Consider the following 20,974-nt stretch of genomic DNA (forward strand, 5'->3'; position numbering starts at 1 on the left):
GGAACTAGGTTGAGGCTGACCAAAGCTCATTTCATTTAAGTCTGAGACATCTCAACAAAGAGCGAGAGGGAGAGAAGATATGTGTCCATTAATATAAGCTGGACTCCAATTTGGGTCCCTGAGAGGAAGGGGAGCGTGTTAACCTATTGCACCTTGTAGTTCCTAGCAATTACTTTGCTATGAAAATTTACATTTTCATTCACCATATGGAAAGAAATATAGCGCCTTTCATGGTCTCAAAGTGCACTACAGCCAATTTGAAGTGTAGTCGCTTGTAATGTAGGAAATGTGGCAGCCAATTTGCACACAGGAAGACCCCACAAACAGCAATGTGATAATGACCAGATAATCTGTTTTAGTGAAGTTGATTGAGGGATACATATTTACCAGGACACCGAGAATAACTTCGCTGCTCTTCTACAAAATAGTGCCGTGGGATTTTTACATCCAGCTGAGAGAGGAGACGGGATCTCAGTTTAACATCTCATCCGAAAGACGGCACCTCCAACAGTGCAGCACTCCCTCAGTACCACACTGGAGTGTCAGCTTAGATTTTGTGCTAAAGTCTCTAGAGTAGGACTTGAATCCACAACCACAAGTTAAAGGCAAGAGTGTTACCCACTGAGCCATGGCTCAGATATGGATTGTCGTCAATTATCTGACTGATTTATTTCTTTATTTTGTCAGGGTGCAAAAGGTGATATTGGACCTCCAGGACCTGTAGGCCCACCATCAGCTTGTCCAGATGGTTCGGAAGGTCCGTGCCAATACTACGGAGTAAGTGATAAAAAGGAAAGTTTAGATCAGTACTTTCTTTTAATAACATTCTCTCACCAAGTCATTTATTATTTTGTTCCTCCTCTATTGGTTCTCCCTCTGCTTCCCAGCACAATTGACCATTCTCTGGTCAAGGTGGCAACTCGCCAACCTGCTTCTAGGATGCTACCCACAATAACCAGTAATCGCCTGTTAGGAGAAGCACGGACACCATCCAGTGTGGCTTTTTTGCAGATTGGTTTCTCTTCCTGTCTTGGCCTGCACAGTTTTATCGTATCTTACAGAAACTGGGCTCGCCGGAGGTGATTTCCGGTTTTGGGGACACATCGAGCAGAACGATGATGCCATCTGCCCAATGCCACCAGTGAGAGACCTGAACTATTTCCATGGTCAGGCCTCATCATGATATCTTTGGACAGGAGCCAATGATCACTGAGTATGTGTGTGTGGGGGGGGGGGGGGGGGGGGTGGGGGGAAGAGAGCGGGGGTGGGGGGGTGGTTGGTGGCAGGAAATCCAGCACTTTCTCTGCCGAGCCAAGCCAGAAGTAGACCCTTCAAGTGGGATGAAGCTCTTCTGGGAACGGGGGACATGGAGGGTCCGGAAATGAGTGATAACACTCTTGTGGGGCCAGGAGGAACATGCATGCTCTTCCTGGCCCCACACAATTCACTGCCACAGCTGCTTTTCCTGCCATTTTCAGGGTGGCCTACAGCGGTCCCTTTAAGGTTAGTATGCTCTACATTCAGCATTACTGGGTGGTACCTGTTCCACATATAGCAGAGGGCACCACTTTGTGTAGTCAAGTAGGCTCCCGCATGTTTTGGCTGCTCGTCTAGTTCTCCGCCTGCTCCAAAATCGCAGCAGGCTGAACATTGTCAGGAACTAGCTGATAAAGAGAGCACCAGGATTTTTGATCCTCTGCCACCCCTTTCTTGCCCAATAACAGGCATAAATCGGCCCCATCTTTTATCTGGAAAGAAAGTCAAAAGGTGCTGGGAGACTTGTCCCCGGCTTTCACGTTGCTCCGAGTCCATTCAACAGGCACCACACTTGGTGCGGCTATTCATACACTTCGGGGGCCAATAAAGGAATCCTCAGCACTCGTGGTACTAATTCACATCAGGTTCCAGCTCTCGGCCTTATGGGGCATTGAAGCCTGAGGCCTGCTCAGGACCTCATTCGCCCAGGACACGATAATGCTCTTTTAAAGCACCTGCGGCACTCTGAAGCTGCTCAGCGACTGTGTGCTAACCTCCTATTGATTAGGGGTCATCCCCATAATGCAGCTAGAGGACCTGAACAGGACCCCAGATGCCCAGTGCAAATTTGGAATGGATACCAGGGAGGCCTGTACAGAAAACATCAGCTTTTTCCTCTCTGGCAGCTCTTGTACGTTACCCATGAGAATGTGGCTGGCATTGAGGGAGAGAGAAAGGGAACAGAATGGTATAGACTGTAGATGAAGTAACTGGAGGCAACAATCTCTTGTTTCTGTTGGTATGTGTTACTGGTTCCAAGTAAGCTAAGATTACCAGGGCAGCAGGAGTTTCTCACTCATGCTAGGTTGGTGAGTTTCTAATGGTATCTCTTCTTTTTGGTTATAGGGTGAAAAAGGTAACCCAGGTTCTCCAGGTGAACAGGTAAATGTTACATTGTTACTCTGTAACGCTTTTTAATTAACACTTTTAACAAATGGTTCTTATCTTTTGTCTCACCCATTGCACATACACATCATATTATTCTTTTTGCTTGTAAAACAGGCCAAACTTCATTATCTTGGCAAGTATCACATGCCTTGACAGCTTGGTAGTGAAGATGTGATTGGGATTACAGAGATGTGGCTCCAGGATGATCAGGGCTGGGAACTCAACATCCAGGGGTATTCAACATTCAGGAAGGATAGAATAAAAGGAAAAGGAGGTGGGGTAGCATTGCTGGTTAAGGAGGAGATTAATGCAATAGTTAGGAAGGACATTAGCTTGGATGATGTGGAATCTATATGGGTAGCTGCAGAACACCAAAGGGCAAAAAACGTTAGTGGGAGTTGTGTACAGACCTCCAAACAGTAATAGTGATGTTGGGGGGGGCATCAAACAGGAAATTAGGGGTGCATGCAATAAAGGTGCAGCAGTTATAATGGGTGACTTTAATATGCACATAGATTGGGCTAACCAAACTGGAAGCAATATGGTGGAGAAGGATTTCCTGGAGTGCATAAGGGATGGTTTTCTAGACCAATATGTCGAGGAACCAACTAGGGGGGAGGCCATCTTAGACTGGGTGTTGTGTAATGAGAGAGGATTAATTAGCAATCTCGTTGTGCGAGGCCCCTTGGGGAAGAGTGACCATAATATGGTGAAATTCTGCATTCGGATGGAGAATGAAACAGTTAATTCAGAGACTATGGTCCAGAACTTAAAGACGGGTAACTTTGAAGGTATGAGGCGTGAATTGGCTAGGATAGATTGGCGAATGATACTTAAGGGGTTAACTGTGGATGGCCAATGGCAGACATTTAGAGACCGCATGGATGAACTACAACAATTGTACATTCCTGTCTGGCGTAAAAATAAAAAAGGGAAGGTGGCTCAACCGTGGCTATCAAGGGAAATCAGGGATAGTATTAAAGCCAAGGAAGTGGCATACAAATTGGCCAGAAATAGCAGCGAACCTGGGGACTGGGAGAAATTTAGAACTCAGCAGAGGAGGACAAAGGGTTTGATTAGGGCAGGGAAAATGGAGTACGAGAAGAAGCTTGCAGGGAACATTAAGACGGATTGCAAAGGTTTCTATAGATATGTAAAGAGAAAAAGGTTAGTAAAGTCAAACGTAGGTCCCCTGCAGTCAGAATCAGGGGAAGTCATAACGGGGAACAAAGAAATGGCAGACCAATTGAACAAGTACTTTGGTTCGGAATTCACTAAGGAGGACACAAACAACCTTCCGGTTATAAAAGGGGTCAGAAGGTCTAGTAAGGAGGAGGAACTGAGGGAAATCCTTATTAGTCGGGAAATTGTGTTGGGGAAATTGATGGGATTGAAGGCCGATAAATCCCCAGGGCCTGATGGACTGCATCCCAGAGTACTTAAGGAGGTGGCCTTGGAAAGAGCAGATGCATTGACAGTCATTTTCCAACATTCCATTGACTCTGGATCAGTTCCTATGGAGTGGAGGGTAGCCAATGTAACCCCACTTTTTTAAAAAAGGAGGGAGAGAGAAAACAGGGAATTATAGACCGGTCAGCCTGACATCGGTAGTGGGTAAAATGATGGAATCAATTATTAAGGATGTCATAGCAGTGCATTTGGAAAGAGGTGACATGATAGGTCCAAGTCAGCATGGATTTGTGAAAGGGAAATCATGCTTGACAAATCTTCTGGAATTTTTTGAGGATGTTTCCAGTAGAGTGGACAAGGGAGAACCAGTTGATGTGATATATTTGGACTTTCAGAAGCCTTTCGACAAGGTCCCACACAAGAGATTAATGTGCAAAGTTAAAGCACATGGGATTGGGGGTAGTGTGCTGACGTGGATTGAGAACTGGTTGGCAGACAGGAAGCAAAGAGTAGGAGTAAACGGGTACTTTTCAGAATGGCAGGCAGTGACTAGTGGGGTGCCGCAAGGTTCTGTGCTGGGGCCCCAGCTGTTTACACTGTACATTAATGATTTAGACGAGGGGATTAAATGTAGTATCTCCAAATTTGCGGATGACGCTCAGTTGGATGGCAGTGTGAGCTGCGAGGAGGATGCTATGAGGCTGCAAAGCGACTTGGATAGGTTAGATGAGTGGGCAAATGCATGGCAGATGAAGTATAATGTGGATAAATGTGAGGTTATCCACTTTGGTGGTAAAAACAGAGAGACAGACTATTATCTGATTGGTGACAGATTAGGAAAAGGGGAGGTGCAACGAGACCTGGCTGTCATGGTACATCAGTCATTGAAGGTTGGCATGCAGGTACAGCAGGTGGTTAAGAAAGCAAATGGCATGTTGGCCTTCATAGCGAGGGGATTTGAGTACAGGGGCAGGGAGGTGTTGCTACAGTTGTACAGGGCCTTGGTGAGGCCACACCTGGAGTATTGAGTACAGTTTTGGTCTCCTAACCTGAGGAAGGACACTCTTGCTATCGAGGGAGTGCAGCGAAGGTTCACCAGACTGATTCCCGGGATGGCGGGACTGACCTATCAAGAAAGACTGGATCAACTGGGCTTGTATTCACTGGAGTTCAGAAGAATGAGAGGGGACCTCATAGAAACGTTTAAAATTTAGATGCGGGAAGAATGTTCCCAATGTTGGGGAAGTCCAGAACCAGGGGTCATAGTCTAAGGATAAGGGGTAAGCCATTTAGGACCGAGATGAGGAGAAACTTCTTCACCCAGAGAGTGGTGAATCTGTGGAATTCTCTACCACAGAAAGTTGTTGAGGCCAATTCACTAAATATATTCAAAAGGGAGTTAGATGAAGTCCTTACTACTAGGGGGATCAAGGGGTATGGCGAGAAAGCAGGAATGGGGTACTGAAGTTGCATGTTCAGCCATGAACTCATTGAATGGCGGTGCAGGCTAGAAGGGCCGAATGGCCTACTCCTGCACCTATTTTCTATGTTTCTATGTTACTGTTGTGTTGACTCTCGGTTAGATTGTGCAAAGACCAAATTCCAGCCTCAGACAGATTACTTGCCTATGGACGCTATCAATGCCACTTGATGTTGAACCCATCAAAAGCTCGGCATGTAGAAGATACAACTTCTTGGCTTTCTGACTTCAATTGGTCTATCCAACTGTCACCAGGTGGCGTGACTGTCGGAGCTCATTGGGCTGTACGCACGTGTGTGCAGCCCAGGTATAAAAGGCAAGTCATCATGTAATGTAATCATTTTGGGCCCTAATAAAGCAAAGCCAGGTTTGTACCTGTGTTAGTTTACAGTATTCAGTCTGTCGCGTTATTACATACATAACACACCTGAGATGAAGGTAATCAAGACTGGAACAGGGTTTTGGGTTTCAATGTTGAATCTTCTTTGCCATAAGGTTGCCATGTTTTATGTTGTTTTTGAACTACGCAGTGAAAACAGCCCTACCACAGTCAGCAAAGACAAGCCCTATTAGGTGGCACAGTGGTGTGCCAGTCCCACGTGCCATAGAGCGTGAGGAGGCTGTTTTGTCCCCCTTGCTGTTGATAATCTTGATCATGCATTTCTGCCTGAAATCAATGGACAACTGTTCCATTTAAGAACAGACTGTCAAACTACTGAGAAAACATGATCCTTATTGTACAAACCAAACGCACAACAGAAAACTATGGAGCAATGTCTGATCTGTATCTTAACACCAACTGCCTACCTTGGCTCCATATCCTTTCATACCCTTGGCTAGCAAAAATCTATCAATCTCAGATTTTAAATGATTAATTGAGCTCGCATCTACTGCTTTTTGTGGCAGAGAGTTCCACACTTCTCCCGTTCTTTGTGTGAAGAAGTGTTTCCTAACTTCTCTCCTGAATGGCCTGGCTCTGATTTTAAGGTTATGTCCCTTGTCCTAGACGCCCCCACCAGCGTAAAAAGTTTCTCTCAACCTATCGATCAATTCCTTTCAAGTCCTAAAAACCTCAATCAAACCACCTTCTACATTCCAGGGAATATAATTTTAGTTTAAGTAATCTCGCCTCATAATCTAATCCTTGGAGCCCTGGTAACATTCTAGTGAATCTGCGTTGACCCCTTCCGAGGCCAATATATCCTTTCTAATGTGTGGTGCCCAGAGATGTACACAGTGCTCCATTGTATTACATCGTATTTACGGCACAGAAACAGGCCATTTGGCCCAACTGGTCCATATCGGTGTTTATGCTCCACACGAGCCTACTCCCACTCATCTTCATCCCACCTGATCAACATAAAATCATGAAGGGTTTTGATAGCGCAAATGTGGAATGACTATTTGCTCTGGTTGGGGAGTTTGTGACAAAGGGTTATTGGGTGAGGAGAGAAGATGGGAAAAATACCTTTATGCCGAGGTTTGCCAATGTATGGATGCATTGCCACAGGCAGCATTTGAGGGGGAAACCCTGACTTTTTACGGGAAAAGTTGATAAATATTTGAAGCAGGGCACGATACAGAGACTAGTTATGGACTGCTCTAGCAAAGAGACAGCACAGACACAATGGGCTAAATGGCCTCTTTCTCTGCTATAAACTTCTATGGTTCTACACTCCTGCTGTTCCAGCAACATTTCTTGTGTTTTGTTAGAAATAATTCACATACACTAAAAATTCCTTTATCCACCAGTTGAACAAATGCTTTCAGCAGCAACTTGCATTTATATAGCGCCTTTCACATTCCACGGTGTTTCACAGAATTGTTATTGGACAAAAATGGATGCCGAGCTAAAGAAGGAGATATTAGGAGGATGATTAAAAGTTTGGAAAAGTAAAATTCTTCTGTTCAATATTTTTTTTAAAAAGCCATTTAAAAAAAGGAAAACTTGCATTTATATAGGACCTTACCACATCCTCAGAATGTTTCAAATTGCTTCACCGCCAATGAATTACTTTTAAACACAAGAACATAAGAAACAGGAGCAGGAGTAGGCCATACGGCCCCGTGAGCCTGCTCCGCCATTCAATACCACCATGGCTGATGTAGGTGTGAATTCAGTGATGCTGGGTGCCCAGCAGGGGGCCTCACTCGGCAGAAGCACAGGTCAGAAACAGGGCTATAACTCTCATCCTGTTGGAAGTAAAAGATCACTGAATGAACCCTATAAAATGGTCACTCAAGATATAAGAACATAAGGAGCAGGAGTAGGCCATTCGGCCCCTTGAGCCTGCTCCGCCCTTCAATAAGATCATGGCTGATCTTTTACCTCAACTCCGCTTTCCTGCACTGTCCCCATATTCTTTGATTCCCTTAATATCCAAAAATCTATCAATCTCTGTCTTGAATATACTCAACGACTGAGCATCCACAGCCCTCTGGGGCAGAGAACTCCAAAGATTCACCACCCTCTGAGTGAAGAAATTCCTCCTCATCTTGGTCTTAAATGGCTTTTCCCTTATCCTGAGACTGTGCTCCCTAGTTCTAGACTCCCCAGCCAGTGAAAACAACCTCTCAGCATCTACCCTGTCAATCCCCGCTCAGAATCTTATATGTTTCAATGAGATCAACTCTCATTCTTCTAAACTCCAGAAAGGCTTTTAGCGTCCGCCTCACAGCTCACTTTCCCACCTAGCTTAGTATCATCAGCAAACTTGGGCACATTACACTCGGTCACTTCATCTAAGTCATGAATATAAATTATAAATAGCTGAGGCCCAAGCACTGACCCTAGTAGTTACAGCCTGTCAACTGGAAAATGACCCGTTTATCCCTCCTCTCTGTTTTGTGTTCGTTAACCAATCATCTATCCATGCTAACCCCATGAGCCCTTATCATGCTAACAACCTTTTATGTGGCACCTTATCGAATGCCTTTTGGAAATCCAATTATATATATCCGCTGGTTCTCCTTTATCTACCCTGCTAGTGCCTCCTTAAAAAACTCTCATAAATTTGTTAAACGCGATTTCCCTTTTATAAAACCATGTGGACTCTGCCTCTAATCATATTAGGATTTTCTAAGTACACTGTTACCACTTCCTTAATAATGGATTCCTGCATTTTCCCGACGGCTGATGTCAGGCTAACTGGCCCGTAGTTCCCTGTTTTCTCTCTCCCTCCTTTCTTCACTGTTGTTACATAGGCAGACACAGCAGTCAGTATGCACCCAGCAAGGTTCCACAACCAACAAATGAGATGAGTGACCAGTTAATCAATGGTGTTTGTTGGGGGCTGGATGTTGCCTCAGATACCAGGAAAGCTCCCTGCCCTTTGAGTATTGCCATTGGATCGTTTACATCCATTTGAACGGGCAGACAGGACCTTGGTTTAATGTTTCACGAATGGCACCTCTGACAATGCAGAACTCGCTCAGTACTGCACTGAACTATGTGCTCAGGTCCTAGAGTGTGGCTTGAATTCACCACCTTCTGTCATTGAACTAAGCTGACACTTAATTACACGTGACAATGAAATACACAGATCACTTTAATACATGGAAAGAACTTCTGAATGATTTTGCCATCTGACCTGATCAATCATAATCTCGTCTTCCTGTCTCTCAATTTTAGGGTTTCCCTGGAGAATATGGTCTTCCAGGACTACCAGGCTCCATTGGACCTCCGGGGCCCTCGGTCAGTATGAGCTCTCCCAAATCAATAACAATTGCTTTTAACTTCAGTGCTCTAGCTCATAGCTTAATCTTCTAAACTACTGAGTTCAAATCTAACACAGTGAGTAGCTGGTGGACATTTGGCTTGACCAACAATGAGTTAAAGAAAACCATAGAGTTGGAACAGCCCAGATGGAGTGCTTCTTTCTCCAGTGTACCTACAGTACTCTGCAGTATAATCCTGTTTGGCTAAGGCACCCTGATATCACACCATTTGTCACGAGCCTGTTTTGTCAGTCTAGTCTTCAATGTCCTAGTGCCTCCAATGCAGTACAGGCCAGAGAGTTAATGTTGTGAAGAACTTTTATAGTCACCTGTGAGTGCTGATAATGTTTCAGTACTTTCTTAATCTTCGTTTCCCTGGGGAAAGATTGTATCCAGTACATTACAGCAATGGTCAACTTAGAGACCTTGTTTTAAGTTTAAACTATAATTACACCCAAGTACATGTCACTAACTCTGGTCCAGTCACTTTTAATGAGCCATGGTTAGCTCTCCTGGTTGCTCAGCTGGTTAAGGCAGTAAGTCATTGAGCCACACATACCAGGAAGTGTTCCCTGCAGATGAGCTGACCCGAGCTGGGGCAGCAGTAGGAACATGACCGTGGGCACAACCCTAGCCTGGGTTAGGGAAGGGTTCCTTCTCTTGACCATTATCCAGGGATCACTTGTGGAAGTGTATGTATGTGGACAGAATCACGCTTGGCCCTGATGCCTTATCTCCTCCCCCTCAATGTCAAATAGCCAGCTAACACTCACTGTCTAGACACACACTTAGATAATGGTCACCTGTGCAAGGTACTAAAGGGTGCGCGTGGAACCATACCCGAGTGGAAAAGCAGGATTTTTTTTAAAGCCACAGTTTAGGGTAAGTTATTGGGTGGAGTATGGCTTTGTTCTTTTATTGCCTTGGCATATTCTCAGCAGTGCTGTCTCACCCATTACTGTTTGGCAGACTGCTTGTCCTCCGCTATCACTCACCCAGTATGTTCAACTGGCCAATGACCAGAAGCTCATATAAACCAATGGAGGACAGCGCCATGATGACGTTTGCAAATTCATTTGTGTATGTGGGAGCACATAGCAGGCAGGCGGACAGTATTAAAATGACTTGTGATAATATAGAAGAGGTCTACAGGACAGGAATACATTTGAAGCAATTCAGTAATTTTGGTGCATTTTTAAAAGTTATTTTACATTTTCAAAGGCAGTTTCTCCCCATGATGCCAGTTGACAAATGTGAAACCTCTCTCTCCCAAGGAGATGAGGCTGTTCCGGACCTCCCTTAGGGTCCATCAAACATAAGAAATAGGAGCAGGAGTAGGCCATTCGGCCCCTCGAGCCTGCTCCACCATTCAATAAGATCATGGCTGATCTGATCATGTACTCAGCTCCACTTCCCTGCCCACTCCCCATAACTCTTGACTCCTTTATCGTTCAAAAATTTGTATCCCCACCTTAAATATATTCAACGGCCCAGCCTCAACAGCTCTCTGGGGTAGAAAATTCCAAAGATTCATGTCCTCTGAGAGAAGAAATTCCTCCTCATTTCCATTTTAAATGGGCGACCCCTTATTCTAAAACTATGTCCTGTAGTTCTAGACTCCCCCACAAGGGGAAACATCCTCTCTGCATCTACTCTGTCAAGCCCCCTCAGAACCATATACGTTTCAATAAGATCACCTCATGCTTCCAAACTCCAATGAGTATAGTTTGATGTAATGAGTCAGCCTTTATTATGTTTTCCCTGTAACCAAGATACAGGGCCCTGTCGAGCACTGCATCCATCCAGGGGTCTGACCAAGATCCCAAGGAACATACCAATCAAGGGAGAGCTAGTGCTCAGATTCTGATTCATGCCTCTGTTCAGGGGTCTAAACTCACCATAGTTTAGTTAGATTGATAGACAGCATTAGAACTCAAACCTGTGAGCCTCTTTTACAGGAGTTAAGCAATTCTTGCTCCTCTTAGTTGGAAAATTTCAACTCTTCCCGCTGACTGCTGCAGAGTGTATGGAGATGCCAGGCCTAGGATTGATTTCATATTTGTGCAGAGTCTTCTACCCTCACCCATAATCCCTAATGCACGTTGAAAGTGACTGTAAGAGATCTCTTATGTTTAAATAATGTAGCGTTTTGGTGGTGAACACTGTCAACCTCTGTGTGGCTAATCTTAGACACACTGCTGTGAGGAAGTGTCAAGCTAAAGTTGGGTATATTCCCAAAGGAAAGAGGAGAAATCTGAAGGGAAACCAAACTTAGCTCCTTACGACTGAGTCAAGGTGACGTTAGCAACGTAATGATGAGAAGTGTAAGCCCTTTGAGGGATAGATGATGCTCAGCCTGGGGACATAATGACACTGGGGACAACAAAGAGCTTTCATATCCTCATTAGAAAAATAGAAACCACTTTTTATTAATATTGTCGATGATAAATCTGTGGCTGTATTAACAGCCTTTTTATTTTCTTCTGACTGGCACTCAAAGGCTTGAAGGGCGCTCTTGACGTAAGATTATTATTGTAAATATTTAAAGAGATTAAACATAGACTGACCACGAAAGTTGGATTTAGCACCGTTTTCAAGAGCAACATTGGTCTACTGTCCCGTATATGCTATAAATGTGTTTCTTTTTCCGTTTTTTTTTTCATCATCCATGGAACAGGGTGTCTGTGAACAGGAATGTGTCTGTATACCAGGACCCCGTGGTCCTCCTGGATCACCTGGATCTCCTGGATCACCTGGATCTCCTGGATCACCTGGTCCCCGTGTGCAGGAAATCTTCGACATTTCTACCAGTAAGGTAAATGTTATCAGAAATTGGATTCACCTCACGTTCCACGTTTAGTTCCAAAACCAACCAGGCTGATGGAATGAAAGTCTGCTCTCTTGGTAAAGGTTTCATGAGAAATAAATCTAGGCAGTCTCAGTGGGCATGGGCCAGCAACACAACGCTGTATTTAATTGGCTAATCTCATGTCGAAAGGCCGCAGGTGGTGCGTGGGGAATGCGACAATGTCGCACGGGTGCACTAGGGGGTGCACTAGGGGGTGCACTAGGGGGTGCTCTTCTGAGCTTGGAACTGAAGTAAGTAGTTGAGACAGAGTTGAGGGAGTTTTATCCTGCTTTTAACTCATGCTATCCTTAAACCGGAGTGCTCTTGGTAATCGTGGAATGGAAAGTATCAATTTTCCAGCATTAACATGCTCCATCATAGGGTACAAATTAACATATAAAATTAATAAAAATGCAGTCTATGTACATATAATATGTGTGGAGGCTGAACTCCAACTCTCTGACACCCACTCCTGTCTCCACCCTGGACCAGGACCCCACTACCGAACATCAAGCCATCATTTCCCAGACCATCATTGATCTCATCTCCTCTGGAGATCTTCCCTCCACTGCCGCCAACCTCACAGTTCTCCAACCCCTCGCAGCTCGCTTCTACCTTCTTCCCAAGCTCCACAAACAGGACTGGAATGGTAGACACATCGTTTCAGTCTGTTCTTGCCCCACGCAACTGATTTCTTCCTATTTTGACAATTTTTTCTCTCCTTGACCAGTCTCTTCCCACCGACATCTGCGACTTTTCCGATGCTTTCCGCCAATAGAATGCTCAACTGTTTTTTTAGGTGACATAACTATGAATAGTGATTTTCTTTTTGGTTTTGACACAGAATCTGGATGAACTGAGAGGAGAAATCGGCCCACCTGGGAGACCGGTAAGAGATCCATTACCTGTACAATTAATTTCTCCTCTATTAATATTACTATTGTGTAGGGTCATAGCTAATAGGTTCCTCATGGGTAAAAGCATGATTTGCCGTGTTTTTTTAAAATTCATTCCTGGGATGTGGGCATCGCTGGCAAGGCCAGCATTTATTGCCCATCCCTAATTACCCTTGAGAAGATGGTGGTGAGCTGCCTTCTTGAACCACTGCAGTCCGTGTGGTGAAGGTACTCCCACAGTGCTGTTAGGGAGGGAGTTCCAGGATTTTGACCCAGCGATAATAAAGGAATGGTGATATATTTCCAAGTCAGGATGGTGTGTGACTGGGAGGGGAACTTGCAGGTGATGATGGTGTTCCCATGCGCCTGCTGCCCTTGTCCTTCTAGGGGGTAGAGGTTGCGGGTTTGGGAGGTGCTGCCAAAGAAGCCTTGGCGAGTTGCTGCAGTGCATCTTGTAGATGGTGCACACTGCAGCCACGGTGCACTGGTGGTGGAGGGAGTGAATGTTGAAGATGATGGATGGGGGGCCAATCAAGCGGGCTGCTTTGTCCTGGATGGTGTTGAGCTTCTTCAATGTTGTTGGAGCTGCACTCATCCAGGCAAGTGGAGAGTATTCCAGCACACTCCTGACTTGTGCCTTGTAGATGGTGGACAGGCTTTGGGAAGTCAGGGGGTGAGACACTCGCTGCAGAATACCCAGCCTCTGACCCGCTCTTGTTGCCACAGTATTTATGTGACTGGTCCAGTTAAGTTTCTGGTCAATGGTAAAAAAGAAAGTAAGACTTGCATTTATACAGTGCGTTTCACGATGACCGGATGTCTCAAAGCGCTTTTACAGCCAATGAAGTACTTTTGGAGTGTAGTCGCTGTTGTAATGTGGGAAATGCGGCAGCCAATTTGCGCACAGCAAGCTCCCACAAACAGCAATGTGATAATGACCAGATAAACTGTCTTTGTTATGTTAATTGAAGGATAAATAACACCGGGGATGTTGATGGTGCTGCGCTATACAGACTAAGAAGGTTCCAAGTTCAATCTCTGGTCTGCGAAGCACCTCGAGATGTTTACCTCCGTTAATGGCATTGCATGAAAGCAAATTGTTGCGGTATTTGTTGAAAAACACAGTCAAAAGTTCCAGATTGCTGTCCAGCGATCCATGCTGGCCAGCGCATATCTGTGGATGTTGGGTGACATTAGGACTTCAGCTGGCATTCCCTCCCCCACCCCCCCGCCTCACACACAGTGGAATAGTCTGTTCAAGCCCAAGCCTGGATTGTCCTCTGGGGTGGTCTCAATACCAGAAATGGGTTGGGGTCGGGTGGGTTCGAAGTGGTATCCTTTCTCTTCAGATAGATTTTGCCATTGCCGGAGACAGAAATATCATTGGCCACTTGCTGCAGCATCTCAAAAGGAAGAGGCAGTGTTAAATGGAGCAGAAGCATTAAATATTCAAGGGGCTTTGAATGAGAGAAGCAATCATTGAAGAGCCATTTGGACAGTTGGGAGATGGAGAGGTACATCTCAGCCAGCTATCCTGCTGTCACAGCCCCCTCCCCCACTGCCTCTTCTGCTCTGCATTGGCATTTCAGAGGCAGGAAGGAAAGCAAATTGGCTGGAATGCCAAGCGCCCTCCGCAATGTCATTTACACGCGGCAGGGCAGGCGATGAGCAAGTGGCCTGATGTCAGAGGCAATGGGAGCAAGAGAAGAACATGTCAGAGGGCAGATTCAAGGACAGAAATTCACGGTGGCCCTCCCCACTCCCTTTTCCTCAGACCGATGAGGTGGGTTTGCACAAAACCAGGCAGATTCCCAGAGGAATTTCTGGGCCTCACTATTTAGGCTCACACATAAAAAATGGTTTTGGGCTGAGGTACTGATGGGCTGTTGCAGCTACAGTCTGTACCTTCAGGAGAGGGAAGCAGATTGAGGGTGGGGAAAAAATCCATTAGTAAATCATTTTATTATTAGATCAATCCTGATAAAATTCTAAAGTTTATCTAAATTAGACTAGAGAGGGTGCAGACGAGATTTACTAGAATGGTACCAGCGATGATGATGATGACTTCAGTTATATGGAGAGACTAGAGGAGCTGGGTTTGTTCTTCTTAGATGAGATGTGCAAAATGATGAAAGGTTTTGATAGAATAGATGGGGCTAAACTGTTTCCACTGGCAAAGAGGGTCGATAACCAGAGGACACCGATTTAGATCCTTGGGGAATTTTGTTTACACAGCGAGTTGTTACGATCTGGAATGCACTGCCTGAAAAGGTGATGGAAGCAGTTCCAATAGTTACTTTCAAAAGGGAATTGGATATATACTTGAAAAGGAGAAATGTGCAGGGCTAAGGGAAAAAAGCAGGAGAATGGGACTAATTGAATAGCTCTTCCAAAAAGTTGGCACAGAAACGATGGGCCAGATGGCCTCCTACTGTGCTATCTGATGCATGATTGTAGGCAGACAATTGTACATTTTGGGATCATTCACTGTTCAAAATAACCTGTGAGGTTCTGTTGTGAAAGTCTGTGAGCTCACGTGACACTAATGCCCCTTCTTCGAATGGCTGCATGTTAGAATATAGAGACGATGCAAGTGTTAAACTGGTGCTGAAGCAGGTACTCTTCTGAAGGGAAAGTTGTGAGATGTTGGAAGAGGGCAATGATAATTAGAGAGTAGGTTAGTGTGATCCAAGGGTCAACAATTTGTTTTGTGTTCAAAAATGTTTTCTATTTTTGATTGTTACAGGGCCGTCCAGGACTGAGGGGAGAGAAGGGAGAGTCGGGTACTGCAGGAGAATATGGAGCAGTCCCTTGTGTAAGTCAATGTATAATAACCTAAGGAAAGTCAGTGATTAGAAAAGACCTTTAAAGAACTTTAACTCTCCTGTTATGACATCCAACTGCATTTTGAATGTCTACACCAAGCCCCGCAGACCAGGCAAGTCCCAGATTCAATCCCCATTCTGTAGTGAGTGAGCTGATCTCAGCAAGGATAGCAATGGATGCACGATTGTTGGCCTCAACACCTTCGGATTAGGAAATAAAAATTGTCAAGGCTCCCTGGTCTCTGTCCATTGACCCATGCGTGAAAGTGCACAGGTAGGATCATTGAATACTCTGGCTTGAAGATGGCTACAATATCTTCTACAGTTGAATAGCCTTCACACACACAGACTGTCAAGTGTTATACATAAGTGTAAATTCAGTGATGCTGGGTGCCCAGCAGGGGGCCTCACTCAACAAAAGCACAGGTCAGAAACAGGGCTACACCTCTCATCCTACTGGAAGTAGAAGATCACTGAATGAGACCTATAAAATGGTCACTCAAGATACAAGAACATAAGAAATAGGAGCAGGAGTAGGCCATTCGGCCCCTTGAGCCTGCTCCGCCATTCAATGAGATCATGGTTGATCTTCTACCTCAACTCCACTTTTCTGCACTATCCCCATATCGCTTGATGCCCTATCGATCGATCTCTGTCTTGAATACGCTCAACGACTGAACCTCCACAACCCTCTGGGGCCAAGAACTCCAAAGATTCACCACCCTCTGAGTGAAGAAGTTTCTCCTCAACTCAGTCCTAAATGGCCGACCCCTTATTTTGAGATTGTGACCCCCAGTTCTAGACTCCTCAGCCAGAGGAAACATCCTCTCTGCATTTACCCTGTCAAGCCCTGTAAGAACTTTGTATGTTACAATGAAGTCAAACTTTAGAGAATATAGGCCTAGTCTATTCAGTCTATCCTCAAAGGACAATCCCTCCATCCCAGGAATCAGTCCGGTGAAACTTTGTTGCGCTCACTCTATGGCAAGTATATCCTTCCTTGGATAAGGAGAACAAAACTGTGCACAGTACTCCAGGTGTGTTCTCACCAGGGCCCTATATAATTGCAGTAAGACATCTTGGGACCGAAATTGCCCTCCGCCCCAAACAGGGCCCACCTAACAATTTTATTGTGGATTTACCGCTCCAATCGATGTGCTTAAAGGGATTTTGCCCTCTTTCTCTGAGCGAATCCGTCGGGGTGGTGTTTCGGGCGGATGTGGGTTGGGAGCAGGGCGGAAGGCGGGCGGTATCACCAGCGGCGCGCTGAGCACATCAGCACGACGCGTCCCCAGTTAAAGGGGAGGGCCGCTGCGAGCTCTGCAGCCACTTTAGTGGCGCCCACTGGGCCATCAGGGAGGGGCTTTGGCCGGGCCAGCAGGGATGCCGGGCTGACTGTTGGCGGCCCGGTAAAACCCGTGGCTGCCATTGTCGGGCCGACTTCAGAGACAATTAAAATAAAATGATGGCCGTGGCGGAGCGCCCTCCCCTTTAAGGGCGCGCGCGCCGCCCAGTCACTGGCAGCTTCCTGCCGGGAAAAGGTGTCGGGGGCACCGAGTGGAGGCTACTCCACTCCCACGGGGCAATTTCCCTCGTGGGTCGGAAGAGGTTGCCACCCCGGGCGGTGAGGGATCGGTGCGTGGCCGGAGGGGCGGTATCTTCTCTGCCTGAAAAAGGGCAACGTCCCGATTGTCGGCCACTCTGCCCCGACTGAGCTGTAATTCCTTTCAACCTGTAACGGCTCTTAAAAAAAAAAGTGGCCAATTTCAGCCCTCTTTTACTCTTATACTCAAATCCTCTTGTAATAAAGGCCAACATACCATTTGCTTTCTTAATTCTTAATATCAGCCAGTGGCCCTAGAGCCGAACTTGAGCAAAAGCGATTGTCACTGGAAAAAATTGAATAAAAAAAATCCATACATTGCCAAAACATTTGCTTCATCCCAAGCTGCTGGAGTGGAAGCCTCTGGAACAAAACGTTTCATAATCAGTGCTAGATTGTAATGTTTGGCTCTGTATTTTGGAATATCCATTAGAACAAATACCAGTGCCAAGAAACAAGTTTACAACTCAGAGATCTCCGAGTTTCAAAGCCAGAGGGTAGGACAAGTCATGTGTGCAGCAGAGTTGGCTGCAATCGAGGCAAAATGTCAAACCAATGTTGAGGGAGCTCTGAATTAATCTGGCTAATGCCACTTTGATAATTTTTAAGGCTTGTTTTTTAAAAATTAGTTTAACACTTTTTTTCTTTCAATGTTACATTTTAGGGTATTCCAGGCACACCAGGCATTCCTGGTGTGCCAGGACCTCCAGGCCCACCAGGCCCAACAGGAATTCCAGGATCATTTTACTATAACGTAGGTCTATTCAATAACTGAATAATTTCCATTCATAATTGTTCTTTTTATTTTAGTAAGGTTTATTATTTTTTGTGTTGTTTGCAGAGAATTTTCCCTGTTCCTCCAAGACCTCACTGCAAAATACCTGCAAGTATTTTTTTAACATTTTCAATATCTCATTGAAATTCTGCAAGTTGTCCTTTATTTCTTATTTAAATGCTTCTTTAATTGCTTTCAATACAAGGCAAAGAGGACTTTCAATACACGAGCCGTTCCTGTCTCTGTTTTATTAGCACTATGATCTTTGGAACATAGCAACAGGAGTAGGTCATTCAGATCCTCTTGCCTGCTCGGCCATTCAATTAAATCATGGCTGATCTGTACCTCATCACCATTTATTTACCTGTCCTATCTCTATATCCCTTGATCATCATCATCATAGGCAGTCCCTCGGAATCGAGGAAGACTTGCTTCCACTCTTAAAATGAGTCCTTAGGTGGCTGAACAGTTCAATACGAGAGCCACAGTCCCTGTCACAGGTGGGACAGATAGTCGCTGAGGGAAAGGGAGGGTGGGACTGGTTTGCCGCATGCTCTTTCCGCTGCCTGCGCTTGATTTCTGCATGCTCTCGGCGATGAGATTCGAGATGCTCAGCGCCCTCCCGGATGCACTTCCTCCACTTAGGGCGGTCTTTGGCCAGGGACTCCCAGGTGTCGGTGGGGATGTTGCACTTTATCAGGGAGGCTTTGAGGGTGTCCCTGTAACGTTTCCTCTGCCCTTTGATTCATTTGCCGTGAAGGAGCTCTGAGTAGAGCGCTTGCTTTGGGAGTCTCGAGTTTGGCATGCGGACAATGTGGCCCGCCCAGCGGAGCTGGTCGAGTGTGGTATCCCTTGATACCCTTTTCTGCTCTGAACCATCCTCTCTTGTTCCTCTTAAGGTCAATATGCTGCCCTATCTGTTCTTTCTCCTTCTTACCATCTTCACTGCCTTCAGATCAAGACTGATTGATCTGCTTCCTGCTCCAGCTCATTCCTTCTCAGGACCTCAAAACTGTCATCAGTCTTTTTGTCCTACAATGTGCCGGCTTTTAAAACCCACGTTCGCCATCATTTGTACTTGTTGATTTGCCTCGCCTTCTCTCCAGCTCTTTTCAAGATTGAACAGTCAGCGTCAATCGTCACCTTGATTTCCAAATTAGAATATAAATCCATTGGAGCATAGACCAAGAGATAGATACAGTAAGAAGAAAATATCTTGTATTTTATCTGGGGCATTATTATGTCCTTAGGCAATCCCAAAGTACTTTACAACCATTAGGCTACTTTTGAAGGGCCACCCCTGGTGTTATGTAGGCAAACGCAACAGCCAATTTGTGCACAACCAAGTACCACAAACGTTAAATAAATTAAAGTGGGCACTATTGAGTTACACAATGAACTTCTTCTTAGGCAGTCCCTCTTATCGAGGATGACTTGCTTCCACACCAAACAGGTGTTTCAATGAAGGACCTGACATTCCAGGTCCTGAACTACGTATTGAAAGGTGGAAGATGCCTGTGCGTGGATTTTTTTAATTGTGGTTGCAAACCAGCCAAGGTACAAAGACAATTGATTTAGGATTTTAGAGTTCATCCTTTGATCGCATTACAGCCAATAAGTGCCAATGGTTCAGGGATTAACCAAAAGTCAATCCTGGCCAGTGGATAATACAAATAGCTTTATGCCAGGCAGTAATCTAACTAAGAGCTCACATCTTCATCGTGTGTCAATTTGGCTCCGATAGTAGCACTCGGAGTCAAAAAGTTGTGCATTTAAGTTCCACTCCAGGATTTCAGCATATAACCTAGTCTGATATTTCAATGCTGTATTGAGGGAGTGCTGCATTGCTCGAGGTGCTGTATTAAGGGAGTGCTGCATTGCTTGAGGTGCTGTATTGAGGGAGTGCTGCATTGCTCGAGGTGCTATATTAAGGGAGTGCTGCATTGCTTGAGGTGCTGTATTAAGGGAATGCTGCATTGCTCGAGGTGCTGTATTGAGGGAGTGCTGCATTGCTCGAGGTGCTGTATTGAGGGAGTGCTGCATTGCTCGAGGTGCTGTATTGAGGGAGTGCTGCATTGCTCGAGGTGCTGTATTGAGGGAGTGCTGCATTGCTCGAGGTGCTGTATTGAGGGAGTGCTGCATTGCTCGAGGTGCTGTATTCTGCCTGTTCAGGTGGGCATTAAAAATCCTGTCAGATTTTTCAAAGCAGAGTGGGAAATTCTCCCAGCGTCCTGGCCAGCATTCTTTTCTCAACCTGCACCCCTGAAAAATAAATGGTTAATTCTTGTTCTGCACAAATTGACTGCTGCATGTGTTAGCTCTGGGTGAAAATTTCAGGTGGAGGCTCCGTGCTTCTCACTCACTTCCTTGATAGATCATTAACTTGTCTCAGAAATAAGAAATTACACTTGAATGAGATGCATGGGGCACCCTGTGTACGTAGAACTATATCCCAACAAAGGCCTTCAGGAGAGGAGGGAAGGTTCACGAGGTTGATTCCTGAGATGAAGGGGTGATCTTATGAAGACAGGTTGGGCCTGCTTGGAGTTTAGAAGAATGAGAGGTGATCTTATTGAAACATATAAGATTCTGAGGTGGCTTGACAGGATAGATGCAGAGAGGATGTTTCCCCTTCTGGGAGAATCTAGAACTAGGGGGCATAGTTTCAGAATAAGGGTCGTCCATTTAAAATGGAGATGAGGAGGAATTTCTTCTCTCAGAGGGTCGTGAATCTTCGGAATTCTCTACCGCAGAGAGTGGTGAAAGCTGGGTCATTGAATATATTTAAGGTGGAGATAGACAGATTTTTGAACTATAGGGGAGTCAAGGGTTATGGGGAGCGGGCAGGAAAGTGGAGTTGAGGCCAAGATCAGATCAGCCATGATCGTATTGAACGTAGGAGCAGGCTTGAGGGACCAAATGACCTACTCCTGCTCCTATTTCTTACATAATGTTACACAGCCCATTTTCTCCCACAGTCTATTTCTCATATAGAA

General features: G+C 45.4%; 1 protein-coding gene across 2 annotated transcripts in view; it reads left to right on the plus strand.

Moving 5' to 3' along the window:
* LOC139233584 (collagen alpha-1(XV) chain-like) overlaps window positions 1-20,974 on the plus strand; it is a 114,414-nt gene that overhangs the window by 60,580 nt on the left and 32,860 nt on the right. For both annotated transcript variants that reach the window (XM_070863985.1, XM_070863986.1), the window contains exons 13-20: window positions 688-777; window positions 2,383-2,418; window positions 8,946-9,008; window positions 11,709-11,846; window positions 12,724-12,768; window positions 15,522-15,590; window positions 17,868-17,957; window positions 18,045-18,086. In XM_070863985.1, coding sequence (XP_070720086.1) covers window positions 688-777; window positions 2,383-2,418; window positions 8,946-9,008; window positions 11,709-11,846; window positions 12,724-12,768; window positions 15,522-15,590; window positions 17,868-17,957; window positions 18,045-18,086 — 573 coding nt within the window. The remainder of the gene's footprint in view (window positions 1-687; window positions 778-2,382; window positions 2,419-8,945; window positions 9,009-11,708; window positions 11,847-12,723; window positions 12,769-15,521; window positions 15,591-17,867; window positions 17,958-18,044; window positions 18,087-20,974) is intronic.

The sequence above is a fragment of the Pristiophorus japonicus genome, chromosome 21 (genome assembly GCF_044704955.1).
Source record: "Pristiophorus japonicus isolate sPriJap1 chromosome 21, sPriJap1.hap1, whole genome shotgun sequence".
NCBI lineage: Eukaryota > Metazoa > Chordata > Chondrichthyes > Pristiophoridae > Pristiophorus > Pristiophorus japonicus.